Source organism: Furipterus horrens, unplaced genomic scaffold (assembly GCF_987537825.1).
Source record: "Furipterus horrens unplaced genomic scaffold, mFurHor1.1.pri manual_scaffold_3, whole genome shotgun sequence".
Lineage (NCBI taxonomy): Eukaryota > Metazoa > Chordata > Mammalia > Chiroptera > Furipteridae > Furipterus > Furipterus horrens.
In genome coordinates, this window is record NW_028327173.1 from 127,249,385 (window position 1) to 127,267,338 (window position 17,954).

Genomic DNA, 17,954 nt, shown 5'->3' on the forward strand with positions numbered 1-17,954 from the left:
TTATGGACCCAGAAAAGATGTGAAAAGTTTCAATCAATCAGTATTCAAGGCCACATTAGTTTTACAGGTGGAGGTCACCACATGTTTATTAAGGCACAGCTTAGACTTATGCACAGTATCGAGAAAGTTGTTTCTGAAAATTAAAGCCAGAGTACAATTTCAATCATATAAAGCCATGCCCATGAAATATTGTTACCTGCAGTATCCTGAAACTATATCTTGTGCTTTGCAAGAGGTGATAGGACTAACGAATGTACGTTAAGTACCATATATTTTGCTCCATAAGACACAATTTTTTCCCCAAAAAAGTGGGGGTGGGGAGAATGTCTGTGTGTCTTATGGAGCAAATATTGCATCACAGACCATGATGTGTATTACCTGACCTGTCAGTGGTGGTGACAGCTGTTAGAAGAGGAGGTGGTAGGCCCACGCGAAACCCCTGGGGACACTTATATGTCCCACTTTACTATGGAATCTCAGGGCATCTGGTCAGTATGAAGACAGTGAACAAAGTGATATCAGTGATTGTGAGCAACTGAGCTTCACAAATTCTGACACTAGTGATGATGGGTTCTGTGGTTCCCAGAAAACTAGAAGAGTACTTGAACCTTAAAGTCTCTCGTCATTTGTTAATGACAGTGATGATGGTTCTTAATACCGCTGTTGACTGCTGTTCAACCATTTTACATGGTTGAAATATTATTCTGTTATATTTTATTAAATATTTTAGTACACCATTTGGTTCAGAATATTTTTTTCTTGTTTTCCTCCTCTAAACCTAGGCGCATCTTATAGTCAGGTGTGTCTTATAGTGCAAAAAATATGATAATTCCAGCCCTAAAGAACAGAGCACATTAACTTGTAAGTCCTAAATAAGTGAGTATATGTAGTATAATGCAATGCCACAGAATGTCATGGCTAATATATTACATTATCAATAACTGGTAGACTTCTTAAAATATGTTGGATGTGAAATAGAATGTATGTTTCCTAAAATTGTCAAGAGTGAAAGCAATATATAAAGTTCTAAATTTAAATTCTGTCTATATCATATATGAATATTTGGCACTTGACTCTTTAATTTAAAACTTCATTTTGTGATGTCTTATTTTCTTCTCTTTTATGATTGCTATGGAAATCTTGACAATCAACAGATAAAAGTTTTTAAAAGAAGACACCATGTCACAATTTTTGAACCCATACCACAAGGGACACACAATACATTTTCTGTAAATGGTTATTAAATAAAAGAGAAGGAAAATAAACATTATTACAGACTATGAAGACTTAGAGCATGTGGCTTTTGACATTATTAATAAACAGCTTTAAGAAAACCCAACTGTCACAGGAGAGGCTAATTTGAGACAATAACTGCAAGATCCTTTCTAAGGAATTGGGGTTTTGAATTAGAGTAAGCAGCCCTCCCAACCAGAATCAGCGACAAAAAGAAAATCTAAATGAAGAAACTGAGGTCCAGAGAGTGCATTATAAGCCATGTCATGTGTATATTTAGTTTTATCAAAAGCTCTCATCTTCCATCATTCCTTTTTTTTCTTTCACATTTATTTCTCAACAAATGGTAAATACTTCCAAGGCCGGGATCATGACTTATATTCCTTGTACATCCCTTCACAACATTCAGCAGCAGACTCAGAGGGTTTACTAAGAGAAGGTACTCAGATATTTGTTGAATGGAATTGAATTTATACAGCCAGGACAATTATGGGTTTCTTGAGACTTCCAACTGCTCAGCCTGTATATTATTACAGGAGAGAATCAGGTTGGGAGGGGAAGGCCATCACAGTGCAGAACTGGCAGCTCACCTTGGGGGTGGGATGGGGAAGCTACAATTTCTCCTAGCTCTTACCCCACTCACTGTTTACTTTCCCAGAAGTTTCACACTATCCCCATCATTCTCCTCCCTTTCATTTTCACTCATCTTCTTCCTAGCCTGAGACTTAGACCCACCCTTAGCTCTCATCAGCACCAGCATCAGCTCTAATTGCAACCCCAATCCTATACAATTCAACTTAAAAACATGGTTAAATACTTATTTTCCTGGGTATTGTACATGGAAACATAAACATGCATAAGATGACTCAGAGTGTTCCTTCCAATAGGTCATAGTCTAAGTATGGAGATGGGTATATAAAGAAAATAATTATGAATTGATAATAAGATTTATTATTAACCTATAGAAAGAAATGCCTAATGTTCTTGGAAAGAAGAGAAAACCTACATAAGAAAATGACATCTGAGCTGGTTTTTAAAAGATGAATAGAAGTTCAGCAAACGCAAAATTAGGGAAAGGGTGACCAATGGCATGGACAAAAGCATAAATGTATGGTTTGGTATTCAGTACTGCTAGAGGAAAAGAAGATGACAGTGGAGAAAAAGATAAATTGGTGAATCCTGATACCGGATACCAAACAGTACACACACACTCCTTTGTCCCTATTTCCAGAATTCTCCACACACACACAAAAAAACTCCTTAATAGGTGACACATGTTTTCTTTGAAGGCCCGGTTGGTTTATGAAGGTATCTGAACATGAGGAGGACATCACAGAAAAAGTCACTGATCTCACTGGACCCACAGAAGGGCAACCTAAAGGTCATTGTTGTTTTTTGGGTTACGATGTTCACTGAGCCCCACTGGTAGGACCCTGACACTAGCAGGACACAGAGCTGGTGAGATGCACTCACAGAGGACAGAAGAGGGTTACAGGTGGCAACAAAGCTGTCATGGGCCACAGCAGCCAGGAGGAATGCCCCAGGGTTCTGAAAAGAGACAGGAAGAGGAACTGAGCCTTGCACCCTCCAAAGGGAACAGTGTGGTCCTCTTCTGAGCAGCCCAGCAGAGGCCCGGGTGCAACTGTGGAAGAACAGTACATGTCCAAAACGGAACAGCTTTGGAGGGAGGCATACATTGGACGTGGAGGCGTGATCCACCCTAGTAACCACAATTATGTCAAAGTTCCCCATTTTCCACAACATCGAGGGTCACAAATGGCAGTACATTCCTGGACCCCATCTGCTAAATCCAAGTACAACAAGCTCTGAGACTTGTATGAAATTTGCTATTGTGTAAGTGCAGAGAGAGAGAGAGAGAGAGAGAGAGAGAGAGAGAGAGAGAGAGAGAGAGAGAGAGATTGATTTACAAACCAACTGTCATTCAATGCTTATAGAATTAAAGTAAATTAAGTTTGATATCTTTTTTAATGTTTTTTGCACACCCCTACACCCCTCTTAACACCTCTGCCATCACCATGAAAAGAGCTTTTCCCAAATACCTGCTGCCCCTTGACAGGGGGCAGACCGGAGCTGAGCTCTCAGCAAGGAGTCAGGCCCAGCCAGAGCTGTGGCAAGAAATAGTACCACTCAGATTATTCCAGTCTGGGCCTGCCGACACACAGACTAACACCAGCTAGTCTTGCATGCTACTGAGGTGTGGTAACTGCCTGTTGCCCTGGCAATGGCTGACCAGCACACCTGTGTATTCACATGTTCTCAGTCATCACGCTCACAGACATCCTTTCCTTGAGTTAGTGTATGGAACTGAGGGTAATTCTGGTTGCTTCATAGTGCCAGACACACTGAAAACAGTAGTGAGCAGTCAAACTTTTTGACAGTGGCAGGTGGCAAGAAACCAGCAATGCCTTCTAGCATTCTTCACGCTGAAGGTGGACTACAGACTCCCTTTGCAGATATCAAAGCTTTTCCTGATAAAAGGTGAAACTTCACAGAATTAGAGTCTCAAACACTTACTCTGCCAACCTTAAGACTCACATTTCTCAGAAAGCCCTTCCTGCCCAGTGTCCGAAATGACCATCCCAGGGCAGTGTGGCGACATAAACATTGTTTGTTCTAACATGATGTAAAATAAAAGTAAAAGGTTAGTTCTTAAATAAGCTTCCTTCAGAAATCATAACTTTACTAGAAAGATATAAAAGGACAATAGCATGTAATTAAAAAGCCTTCTTGGAAGCATACCTATGAAAAGGCAATAATATCATATAATATTTCCATATACTAGTAAAATCTGGCACTTGCTACCAAAATAAACAGGAATGAGCATTGGCAGCTTGGATTTTGGATGGTTCCATTCCCATTTGGTGTGACCACTGACTTTGAACTGAGGCAAATGGAACTGGAGATAAGAACAGAGAGTCAGGCCATCAGTCTACTGAAGCTGATGGAGGTTAAGGACAGGATCCGAGCAAGAACCAGATCTCCATCTTTTACCCAACTCTCCTAGCCTAGCCCTGCAGGGAGGTTTTGTTCAGAACCCAGTGGGTCACCCCGGTCTGGGTCTACCATCTGCCTGTGTAAAAGGAAAAGAGAATACACAGACTGGTGTACATGCCTTGCGCTGCTTCTAAGAACTTTCATTTCACATGTTTTTTTAATAATAAGAAATATGACACCTGCCCTCAAACATGAATGTCACTTGGTAGACATAAATGCACACAGTAAAATGCCAGAGTAGAAACTGAAAGGCCTTTGAGCTGCTTAGACCAAGAAGAGCTATCACTCATTTTTGGAATATCTATATTCTGTGGAAACAGAAGCATTTTATAAAATGCTTTCTAAGTTTTGGGGACAACCATTATAGTAATTCTATGTTACTCTGAAGGATGTCATATACTCACTTAGCCTGCAAGAGTATTTTAAAAGGCTCCATTAAAAATTATTGCCTGAGGAACAGTCTGGTCTTTGGCTAGGGGGAGATCATATGTTGCTTAAATAAAGACCTGCAGAAAGTCTACCGTTAATTCAAAATACATGCCTTAAATAGTGAAGAGAAATTCTATGAAAATAGTAAAGTTCTTCCCTGTGTTTAGTCAATTTTAATTACCAATTGTCTTGCATATTTTTTCAACTGTTTCCTTCCAAAGGCTAAACATGTCTTGTATTTTACAGACAGTATTCTAGCACTGCTGCCTGTCACACACACAGGCAAATTGTTTAAAAGCTGCAATGTTTAAATTAAAATTAAACTTATGCTTACAGTGGCAAATATTCCTGGATTAATAGAGTTGCAGCAGATAGACTCCAAAAATTGACTGAAGTCTGTGATATTAGAAAGACGGAAAATTTATCTAGTTTTAGCAAATGTCAAATCAGCAGCTATTGCTTTTAAGATTAATAAAAGATATAATGGTTTCCAGATAGCCTCTAAATAGAGATTACTATGAATGGAGAAGTGATTTACCAACAGTCACCACAATGAGATTTCTTTAAAGGTTACAATCATCAGTTATTTAGCTGAAACACTGCCGAGAATGCCTGGTCATTTCCTGAATAATGCATTATATTCATTGGATATTTGACTTGTATTATAACAATACAGATATTTCTAAAATAATGGAAAAAATTATCTGTTACCTTCCAATTCCTTAACATATCATTTCCATGAAGTAATTGACTCAGGACATATTACACGCTGTCACCTGAGTGTTCTTTCTGCAAGCATAACTTGTAAATAATCTATACACAATGGGCATCACAAAACAAACTCATCAACCTTTATAGACTTTTAAGAAAAGATGTGATAAATACGGGGCAGAGTAAAGGACTTCTCTGAAGCTAAATTAAAATGATTAAATTTCTATATAGTTGTGTGAGACAAATTTAAATTTAAGTTTTGAAATGTAATTATTAAGATGAACTACTCATCACATTTTTAAAATGTTGCCTACAAGATGTAAGTACCTTTCATATAAATTTCAAAATGCCTTAAGGTTTATTCAAGAGATGGCTTGGAGAAGCACACCGTACAATGTCTATCGTTTCATTGTCGGATTATGAACTGCATTTCATATGATGTTACAGGTTATTTATATAAGCCTGTTTATCCATATGAACTTCTTCAAGGGCACAACATAGAAGACCTTAATAAATTAAAACAAATTCCTTTGATGTTGTTGTTTCATGAATGTTTGATCAGTATGAGTAGCAGGTTTGCATTAAAGAACCAGAGTAAAGCAATAAAATATACATATATTGTGCAGCAGAGCCAGTTTACAGGAAGTGCCTATTGCATTCCTAGCAACTTTTGAGAATTGGGATAAACAGTATAGTCACTATGCTTACAGCTTCAGTTTTAGCCCATCATCAGTTTACTAAGAGTGGGAGAAAACATGTAACAACTGAAATCTCCTTCCAGACTCCTCAACTTCCATCCAACCTTCTGTTTTCCTCACTGACATCACCATGTCTTTCCAAAGACTGAAATCCATGAGAGTAGAGACTATATTTTCTTATTTTTTCCATCATTATCATAATGAGTAGTGATAGAGTTGAGTTGACTGGAGGCCACAAAGTACAAAGTAAAAATGAGTTATTAGTCACACTCCAAAACTGGGAGAATTTTCACCTGAAATTTTTGGTGATAATGATAGCAATAAAGTATCATTTTTAGAAATGCATATGATCTAGGACTTCTTGTCAAGATGGAGGTGTAGATAGACACGCTTCGCCTCCTCACACAACCACAGAAAGAATTACAACCAGATCTCAATACTAATAATACCCAGAACCATCAGAAAATTGAGCTGTGTGGAAGTCCAATTTAAACAATACACATTCACCAGATGGGTAGAAGGGGCAAAGTTGTAGAGACAGGCAGAGAGGCAGCGTGGTGTGAAAAGGCCACAGCAGAGGTGGTGGCTGAATAGATGGGAGGGATACCCTGGGAGTGAGCAATCCCAGCCCCAGGCCAGACTTCACAGCCCAGGGTTCCAGAACCAGGAAGATAGACCCCTGTTACTTCTGGTTGTAAAAACCAGTGGGTGTTTGGGCAGTGGAATAAATTGCTGGATTTTCACCACTTAAAGGACCAACACAGTCTTAGAACATATGCAAACCCACACACTCCAATAGTCACCACTGAGGTAGCAGATGGAATGGTGCCAGTCATACACAGGAAGCAGGTAAAGTGATTGGAAATGAGCCAGCACTGAGCAAACTGCTAGACACCAGACTGCAGCATTGTCCCCTCCCTGAGCCCTCTCCACACAACCACAAAGAGGTTATTTACCCTGGTAATTACCTAAGGCTCTGCCCCACACAATTCACAGATGCTTTTTCTACAACAGGCCATACTGCTCAGACAGGGAGTAAAAGCTGCTCTACTGAATACACAGAAACAAACACAGGGAAGCTGCTAAATTGAGGAGACAGAGAAATATGGCCCAAATGAAAGAACAGAACAAAACCCCAGAAAAAAAATGAAGCAGACCTGTCAGATGCAGAATTCAAAACACTGATTATCAGGATGCTCAGAGAATTCCTTGAGTACAGCAAAAAAATAAAGAAATGGAGGTTATACTAAATGAAATAAAGAATAATCCACAAGAAACCAACAAAGAAGGGAAGAAAGCCAGGATTCAAACCCATGATTTGGAACATAAGGAAGAGATAAACATTCAACCAGAACAAAAAGAAGAAATAAGAATTAAAAAAAAAAAAAAAAAAAAAAAACCCTAAGATAGGCTTAGGAACCTCTGGGACATCTCCAAATGTACCAATATCAGAATCATAGGGATGTCAGAAGAAGAGGAAGAGCAAGAAATTGAAAACTTATTTGAAAAATAATGAAAGAAACAGCCCTGATTTGGCGAAGGAAATAGACATACAAGTCCAAGAAGCACACAGTCTCAAACAAGTTAGACCCAAAGAGGACCACACCAAGATACATCATAATTAAAATGCCAAAGGTGAAAGATTAAGAAAGAATCTTAATGGCATCAAGAGAAAAGAAGAGAATTACCTACAGAGGAGTTCCCATTAGACTGTCAGCTGATTCTTCAAAAGAAACTTTGCAGGCAAGAGGGGACTGGCAAGAAGTATTCAAAGTGATGAAAAGCAAGGACCTAACACCAAGATTACTCTACCCAGCAAAGCTATCATCTAGAATGGAAGGGCAGATGAAATGCTTCCCACACAAGGTAAAGCTAAAGGAGTTCATCATCACCAAGCCATTATTATATGAAATGTTAAAGGGACTTATTTAAGAAAAAGAAGATCAAAACTATGAACACTAAAATGATGACAAACTCACAACTATCAACAACTGACTCAAAAAACAAAAACAAACTAATCAGTCAGAATAGGAGCAGAATCATAGGTAGGGAGATCATTTGGAGGGTTATCAGCTGGGAGGGGGGAAGGGCAGAAATGGGGAACTGGTGCAGGGACTAAGAAGCAGAATTAATTGGTACAAAATAGACATAGGGATGTTAAGAATAATATAGGACATGGAGATGCCAAAGAACTTACACACACGACCCATGGACATGAACTAAGGGGAGAGAAGGGGGTTATCAGGTGGAGAGGTGTAAAGGGGGGAAAATTGGAACAACTAATAGCAAAACCAATAAAAAAAACACTTAAAATTTTTAAAAATAAATGAATATGATCTGATAGAGCCCTAGTGCTCACTTTGGCAGCACATGGGCTATAATTGGAACAACGGAGAGAAGATTAGCATGGCCCCTGTGCACGGATGACACACAATTCTGAGAAAGAGCCCTGGATAGAAAGGCAAAAACAACAAACAAACAAACAAACAAAATCGGATTCCAGTGTTGGATGTGTGGCACTTAACTATAACCCCTTTCTCCATCATTTCCCTCACCTGTGAAATGAAGGCCTAGTTCTGTATGGCCTACAATCCTGCATCTCTAAAATGCCATGATTCTAAGCGCAAGTGAGACAAGGCAACCATTAGATTTTTCTACTTTGGTAGCCACTACTATGAAGAAAAACCTATAAGCTGCAAACTCCTTCAAAGAAAAATAGAAATAAGAGATGATTATCCTAAACACCATAATACAAGTCTGGTCCCTCAAGCAACATATTTAAAATTTAATAACATTTTGCACATTGTGTGATTTATAACCTTTTGTACTTATCCTTCCCTTCTATCTTGCATGATTTGGAATAAACATGAAAAGAGCCTATTGAATAAGCTCTTATGTGTATAATAACTATTTACTAGGATTATATTTACATCTTTAACCTGGGAAAATTCTCTATCACATTGGTCTCTGGGACATGGACTCATGTACAGTCAAGCTGACAACTACATTCTTAAGGGAGGAAGGATTGTAAAAGAACAGCAGAAATGTGCCTTGGTTTGTTGGTACCCTGCTGCCTTAAATTCACATCTTGCCCTTAAAAGCTACCTTATTGTGTGTTCTTCTCAACCTTAGAATATCAGTCTTACACTCTAGAGCCAGAGTCGGGGAACTACCACTTGTGGGCTGAATCAGATCGCAGCTGCCTGCTTTCTCAGCACAGTTTTATTAGAACTCAGACACATCCTGTTGTTTAACTGTTGCCTATGGCTGAGTTCATGCTACAATGGCCAAGCTGAGTTAACCCCAAAGTCTTTAGTATTTACTGTACAGCCCTTTACAGAAAATGTTTGCCAACTCCTGCTCTAGAGAAAAATAACTTGTTGCAATTTAAATTCTAATGTTCTTTCTCTTATAAACATAAAAAACACAAATCCTAAGTAGCAATGGCAAAGTTAGAAACATATTGACTCATGTGCATACTCACATATGATTACACCTCTGGCACAGAACTGTAAACAGTAACTGCTTTTGACCTCTCATTTTAATTTGAATCCTATAAAGGTTACAGCTCCCCACTAGTACCCTTTCCTGCAACAACCAAAAATACAGGCCCTTCACCAAAGGTAACGAAATATCAAGGTATAATCACATAACTAAAGAACATAATTTCTCCCCTAACAGAGGTTGCCTGAAATCCTGCCAAATGTCTGGTTTTATTCCTCCCACATCAAGGGTCTAGATACAAGGTTAGGGCAAAAGAAACGAGCAGATCCCTAAAGTCTAATGCTTGGAATAACATACCCTTAAAGTTAGAAAATTATTGACCAATACCACGTATACATTGATAAACATATGCATTCATATTAAAATGCTAGAAATGCCATAAATTATTAGGAGTTAGGGGAACACACAAGAAAATACCTTTCTCAATTATCAGAGTAAAAAATGCCTAAAATTTTAAAATAATTTAAGGTTAACTGCACCATGGATTTGGAGGGCAAGTATATGCTTATATTTGCAGCTTCTAGGCATTATGTATAGAGAATTGAAACATTAAAACATGGATTAATTTTTTTATCAGTCAATAAAATCATTGTTCAAAATGCCTGCTACAGTTGGACTGTTTCCTTCCTTTCTTTGGTTACTAAAGACAGAAAATATTAGCTGTACCCCTTATCAAATATTCTCATACTCCACCCATCAGTAGAAACTTGCATGTATTAGCATAACTTAAATTAAACCCATGAAGCACTTTAATGTAAATCATTTCATTCTCATTTTCTGAAACCTTATAACTGATAGAATATTTAGGCTGACAGATTTTTTGAAAAGAAAATAGAAATAGAAGAGGTTCATTTCACCTTCGCATGGTGTCTTTCTCATGCAGAGTTCAGATTTCCACATTTGTATCCCTTTAAAGGATTTGATATGCAGGAAAAGAAGAAAGGATGATGGTAAACATTTCATCTTAAAGACACCTGCAGACCACCATATTCCAGAGTGAACAGAGGCTTAAAACTTACCTTTTACTGATGTGTTTGGTGGAGGGCCTTCCATTCGCAAGTTCCATGGAGGGTCCCCCTGGTTAGCAAAGTCCCTCATTTTCAGATAGCTAATCGTAAGTCGAATGATGGACGCTTTGTCAAGCTGGCTCGTGATGGCTGCGGGAAGGGGCAACAACTTGGCCAATTCATAGAACTCAAAATTTTCTTTTCCCCGGCGGGAGCGAGCAGCATCTCGGGATTTTTCCTTTCTCAATGCTTGTAAACTGAAATCAAAGAAGTGAATAGGTGTTGTTTAGAACATATGATTCTCTCATCAAATAAAAACTGTTTTCTTTTTATTTCCTCTTTCCCAGCAAAAGCTACCAAAATCTTCAAAATTCCAGGGGCCATGGTAAAATGAGTTCCAGACAATGTTCACTAAAACCGTACATCCCCATCTGTTCTTATATGCCATGAACTCAAGTGCAATGAGTACAAGAGTTTGCTTGGTATGTTTTTTTGTTTTCCTCAACTGACCATGCATTAACATACATTCATCATTTCTAAGACATAACATAAGATTTACAGGCAATGTCTGATGTTTCCAGCTATCACCAATTTATTTAAATGATTGGGCTTATATTTACATATGTATTCTCAAGCAGTCTTAAGACCCCAATGGGATCTTAAGCCATGAAAAGGATACATTTAAAAATTTTTATTTTAATTATCATCTTGGGGGAAAAAGGGTAAATACAAACACAATTCACAGAATCAACAAATAAGACGTTGATGTGCTTCCAGCCCTCAGTAATGATCAAGACCTTCAGTCAGATGAAGAAAACATCCTATTAAAGATGAAGATTTCAATGTAACCTTATAAGTGTGCTGGTAATTAGTTGATAAGAGAATTCTTTCATTCTTTTATCAATGGACATATTGTAATGAATGGATAGAGTCTCTAAAATACTAGAGGATAAAATATATAGCCCAGAAAAGTCAAACTTTAAGATAATATAAATTTAATGTTGAAAGTTAAAGCCCTGTGGGTTATTAAAATTTATAAAGATTATAGACATATTACTTCACAGAAGAGACAACAGGTGGAATCCAGCATTTTTCTTTAACTATTCATGTGCATTTCTGTTTGAAGTTTGCTCACATTGCTGAGGGCAGAATTTGGCACAACTGAAGCTACCTGTGAGCATCTGACAGAAAACTTCCACCTATTCTGAGTTGCTCTATTTTGTGTCTGACAAATTCAAAATCAGACACTGATGATAGGTAATTGTGTAATATTTACATTTTCCAGGTTACTATTAAGATCACTTATAAGTATCCATTTTATTGAACTCCGAAGGCATTTTAAATCTTTAAATCTAGCATTCTGGTTTCCCATTATAATAACATGAAAGAGAAATAAGGAAGGAGGTAAGACCAAAGGAATAGATCAAAATGAGTTCAAAGTGTGGCTCCAGTCTCTATTAGTATAATATGAACAATAGCATTCTAGATCACATTATAATATACCTTGTATTGTTCATGATATAAACATTGTATTCACTGCCAACACTCAAAATATTTATGTAATTTAAATAATGCCATAATGTTTTGGTCAAATATTTGTTAGGCTAATACCCCAACCAGTTTCATGTTTACTCTATTACTAAAATTAATATTCTACATTAGCTAACTAATGCATTTCTCAGAAATAGACAAGTTACTGCTATCATTTTCAAAGTCACAGCCATGTCAAGTGACAAACCTTTATCTCTTGCTAACTCAGGTGATAACCTCAGGCAGAATTATTCCTAATTTACAAGGAAAAGACCTGTTACACCACTGATTTCCCAGTCTCTTATTTGGCCTCCATTCAATTCTATAAATGATCAATTTTGGGTCGTTGAAAGTTATGTCAATAAAGTGAGAGAAACCTTAAAATCTGACAAAGTAGAAGTATAACCAGGATCCAGGTTAACATCTTAAGATAAAAGAATGATTCATATCCCTCCCTTGCTATAATACAAGCAATCCATCTAACACCATTTAAGTCACCTGTGCCAAAAGAGCTGTCTTTTCACATTTTCTCTACCACTGGCAGAGTGTAGTGGTTCAAGTTCAGTGCTTTGCCCTCTTTGTGTTCTTATAATCGACTACTCCTCCAAAAGGTGGGCTGAACTTACAATATTTTTTCTTTTCCTTTTTTTTTTTTTTTTTTGGTCCAGTAAGTGACTATGATGGAGCTCTAGAGCAAAGGTTGCAAACTCAAGGGCTGGCAGGGTTAAGACAGGGACTGGCAATGCGTGGGGAGGCCTGGTAGTGAATGCGGGAGCTGGAGGACAGCAGTCCAGGCAGAGGGACAGCACACATGTTCAGTCAGCTGTGGCCTTGGAGGATGGCACACCTGGTGTTGCCATATTTCTAGTTTTTCTATTTCCAGAGAACAAAAACTGAATTTTTACATGGCATTTCCAACTTTATGTTATGTTTTAATTTTATGTTAGCTAAATAAGAGTTTTTAAAAGTATGCAAGCCCATTAAAATGCCATTTGGTCAATAATGGAGGAGGGACTCATTTTATAATTGGGTAATAATTTGGGAGACCACTTTGAAGGTGTTTTAATGGATGATATGTGTAACTTTCCTTTATACATGTCACTCAAATGATCACAAATGGACTCACTTGTTATCTAATTAATATTACTAATATTCATGCTAGGTATTTTTCTACTCAACTGAAGCAACTAGAGGGTTAGGCAATTATTCTGAAATTAATATTAATGCATAAGCTTATCTATAATCTAAGGAGAAACTAAATCTATGGGGAGGAAAGCCTGAGATCATAGGAAGCAGTCTAATGACCTCCTATATTGACCCAGGGAAAGATAATTCATGGACACTAATGCTCTCTGGTGCTTTGCCTAAACCCTGTCCTCTGACACTTGACTTTTCTAAAATAGCACTGAGCATAACTTACTGTGTGTTCGGACCCCACCTTCCTGTTGTTTCTCTCTTCTCCAACCGCCCCCCCTCCTTCTCTTTTTTAATCTAACACACACTGCCACCTCACTGGAGTAAACTTCTTGGCCATAATCTCAATAACAAAGGGTTTCCATGACTCCCACATCATATCATTATGCAGACACCATAGTTCGGAAGACTTTCAAAATGATAGCACTGTGTCTGTAATAAGTAGTAATTGGTTTTGAGGGCAACAGCAATAAAATACAGTCAAAGGATTACAGAGGTTGTGGAGATGCTGACAGAATAGATGAAGCTAAAGACCTTAAGAAAATGACACAGATTGTGGAGTAATCTTTTGTCTGCTTTTGTGAAGTAGAGCCTAGTTATAAGAAAATCTCAAACTGAATTAAAGTCTACATTAAAACCTAAAATAAACTTTATATTTGTACATTCTGTTCTAAACAAAAAAAATATTTATAGACTACTAAAGAAAGGATGGATTGTTTGTACACTAGTAAAATGTTGTAGTGCTGATCTCTGCCATTGAAAATTTGATAAAACTTCAGAGCCACAATAAGTTACTCCCTGGGCCCAAACCTCCCACTGCTCTAATGCTCCTCCACCTCGGTGCTGGGGGGCAGAAAGGAGACACTTCCTTACTCCTCAGCAAATCAAAATTTCAACTATCTTCATCGAGGATATTATCTACCTCACCAATCATTACCACCAACTAAAAACAAAAAAACCAACAGACAATGCAAAAGAGAGACAGATATGTACATATATAAATATGTATATATAGAAAGAGATGAATAAAATTTGGAAGTCCTATACAAAGTTGTGTGTATATGTATATATTTGGGGGAATATAGTAAATGATTTTCAGATTCTACTTAAGGGTGTGATCTCCTCAACTAATAGTGTAATGATCTAGTATCTAGAACTGCCCCCCCCCCTTATAAGCCATATAAAGTTAAATCCATTTTGCAATTGATGCTGCCAGAATTAATTTATTCTAAACAAGTATCCCTGGTTTAAATAATATTATTTGATCTATGTTTCTTCTCAACACTAAAGATAATTTATAAGTGTCTAAAGTTATACATTAAGCATAGATAACAGGCAACCAAAAAATTTACTGGTAATGACAGTGCATGATGAATATAAAGTAATTTTTAAAATATTTTTATGAATTTGAAGTTCCATTGGCAAGTAAGGTGTTTAGTGCAGACTCCTAGTGAAGGAGTTAGAAGACCCACCATGGCTATTTGCCTGCATTGTAATTCTGAGTCACAAAGTTGAATGTCAATTTTATTTTTGAAACTGAGGATGGTAAATGGCATTTTTGGCGGATCCCCTGGGAACACTATAATGACTCATATGAGAATTTCCATTGCAGTATACTGTGAACTATAAAAGAGTAAATTCCTTGGACAAGTCTAGATTTTAACAATTAAGATAGTTTATAAACTCTAAATGTGGTATAGTCCACTTCAGAATTTTAAAAAATTGGAAATATTCAGAAATGCCCCAAAATATAGTCAATCTATCCTTAAATTTGGAGCACAGGAGTGAGGAGCGTAGCCACATTGTGAGTTCATATCATCACAGAGTTACTAGCTGGCCAACCTTGGACAGGTCTCTCACCCTCTTTAGGCCTCAATTTCCTCATCCATTTCACAATATTCTTGAGAGGAGTAACTGAGCTACTGTGTGCAAATTGCTAAATGTCTGCCACTTTGTAAATATTATATGAGCATTAACTTTTATTAGAATAAATATAAAATGTATATGGGGGAAAAGCCCAACAGTTTTAATCCTAGTACCACATCCAATTACCACCCTATTTCTTCATAATTCTTTATAATTTTCTTTAACCAAGCTTCTTTTCTACCATCATTTTTGACTCTATACTTTCTGTAAATCAAAATACCTCATTGCTGGGGGGAGGTAGGTAGAGCAGGGGAGAGGAAAGGGGGAAAAATGGACAACTGTAATTTAAAAAAAATTTTTTTAAAGTGAAACTAAAAAAAAACTCATTGTCCTCTCAAACTTCTTTCTCTACTGCCACTTATGACCTTTACTTTAGTAAACTTAATTTCCCATATATTGACCATAAAAATCAAACAGAGGGAAGGAAATAAAATCAAATGCCTAACTTCTGTATGATGATAACTTTTAAGCTGCCTATTTTTTAAACACCTACTATGTCCTCTCAAACAATGTTGTTTGAAGTTCTGTCTGATGCCTTTTTTAGCATGTCTTCCACGCTAGCAGAAGGTAGAGGTTAAGTGCATGGATTGTGGAGCTAGACTGCCTATATTTAAATCCTGGTTCTATAACTTAATGATTATGTAAATTTGAGAAAGTTATTTAACTTATTGTCTCAGTAACTCTCATCTTTGAAATGGGATGATAATACTACCTGCTTCATAAGGTTTTTGCTGAAGTTAAAATTAATTTTTATAAAACATTTATGATTGTGCCTGGCACATAGTAATACTATATCAGATGTGTTTAATAAAAATCTAAACTCACTTCACAGTGATTGTTCTATGTGTTGAAGTCCACAGTGTTCATTTATAATGTACACTCTGTTCTCACCGATATGATTTCTACTTACTGGTTCTGACATATCACATTAGGTACTTAAGTGAAATAAAATTCTTGTATTAGAGAGATACTGATTTTTCATTCTAGTCTTCCTAATGTCTATGGTCTATATATTGTATAACAGCTGTTGTTGATGAGTTGTGGAAATATATGTTTCATTAATGGAAGATTAATGGTTAAAATAAATGACTTCCTGTTCAGGGAAAAGTGACCATTTTTTAGTTCACTAAAGTAGGACAGTTGTAAGGCAAGTGGTTTTATTTATTTATGAAAATGAATATCCAAACAGTTGTTAAGGGAATAAGTTACTCCACAAGATTGAGAAACTTCTTTGAAAAACTTCAAATTTGCAATGAAAATCATTATTTAGAAAGAGTATACATGTACTTCTAGAAAAAAAGATGATCTTTCAAAATATCTTCCAAAACATCACAAATCTAATAGTTCTCCTTGATGTCAGGTAAAGCCAACTCCAGGACCTTGGAGAGCTCACTCAGAGCTTCAAGGGAATGGGCAAGTGTGGAAATGAAGCAGAATTTGTTGCTCTGGTCTCCACACCAGGGTAAGCCTAAGTCATGAAATTCTGCTAGAGATGAAAGGAGCAAAAGATTTTCTTAAAGGTATAATAGGAAAGAAGCGGCATAGCCATGATCACTAAACCAACATTTATATTGCAATCTCTCTGAAGCTGCCACAGAGCTGGATAAGGATGCCTGTTGTTTACTGGGCCCCTGGTTCAGGGTGGCAAAAGCAGATAATGTTGGACTTGATTGACTTATTCAAGTACGAGAGGTAAGTTATCCTTTGTGGCTGATCAACTTTAGCTTCACAAAGTTGATTACTTGGGTTTCCTAATCCACTGAAATGGTTATGATGATTATGAAAATAACATCACTGAGATCTACAGAGGATGATAAAGAGCAAAAATAATCATTATCACAGAAGAACAGAAGAATGTGAACTTAAAGTTTCTTCCTCTTAGATGACTTCTTCACAAACCAGATACTTGTCATTTTTGAAAATAATTTTTAGTTATATTTGTGGAACAGCTCCTATGGACATTATTGATAAATGCATACTATCTCTACATAAAAATCTCTCTAAACCTCAGTTTTAACACCTGCACTTCAACTTCTAGACTGCAATAACCAGCCCTTATAAAAGAACGTGGCAGGTTTTGGTTATCTAACTGCAGGGAAAAGGAAAGGTAGCATCAGAACCACTTTAAATTTTACCTTTTAAAAGTACTTCGAAGGAGCCATACAGGCAGGTTATTATGGATTTTCTTACTTGTTTTGCTTAGGAGAACCCAGGACTACAGACTTTTACTATTTATCAATTAATCTGGCATGCAGTCTCAAAGAAAGAAGGTCGGCCTGTATTAAAAATGCGGCCATCAAAAATTCATCAAAGGCTTCAGCATTTTAACTCACAAACCTTTGAACACCTGCATGCTTGTCAGATCTCTGATCATAGTTAACGGTGAAATCTATAGTTACTCCAGTACCTATATCTGCCCTGGCATGAGCTGAATAAGGAGGCTTCCCACAGAAAAAGTAAAGATTCTATGAGTACTACTTGCCCTGCCTTCATTAGTTTCAATAAAACAGCCCACCACACACTGACATCATAGAGTCCAAAGTCAAGCAAATCAGCCTACCACAAGAAAAAACAATCTTTCAGAGTATTTTCCTCTATGATTATAAATATCAGCTTTCTTACAGGGTATTATAATTGAGAAATGCATAAACAACTATTATCTGGTAGGATTATGCACAACATAGCTCGTAAATTGAAGTCTTTTAAT

The 17,954-nt window shown here is 37.0% G+C and overlaps 1 protein-coding gene and 1 non-coding gene across 3 annotated transcripts in view; one reads left to right on the top strand and one right to left on the bottom strand.

Moving 5' to 3' along the window:
- Positions 1 to 17,954, bottom strand: part of NPAS3 (neuronal PAS domain protein 3) — an 893,587-nt gene that overhangs the window by 594,265 nt on the left and 281,368 nt on the right. Inside the window, exons 3-4 of one of the 2 annotated variants that reach the window (XM_090271856.1) lie at positions 10,610 to 10,854; positions 10,448 to 10,498 (exon numbers count right to left, since the gene is read on the bottom strand). In XM_090271856.1, the coding sequence (XP_090127982.1) occupies positions 10,448 to 10,498; positions 10,610 to 10,854 (296 nt within the window). The remainder of the gene's footprint in view (positions 1 to 10,447; positions 10,499 to 10,609; positions 10,855 to 17,954) is intronic. The other variant, XM_090271857.1, reaches the window with a different exon arrangement.
- On the top strand, positions 8,438 to 8,544 carry LOC150015912 (U6 spliceosomal RNA). The gene has a single exon (XR_016510216.1). It is a non-coding gene; the product is annotated as a U6 spliceosomal RNA (small nuclear RNA).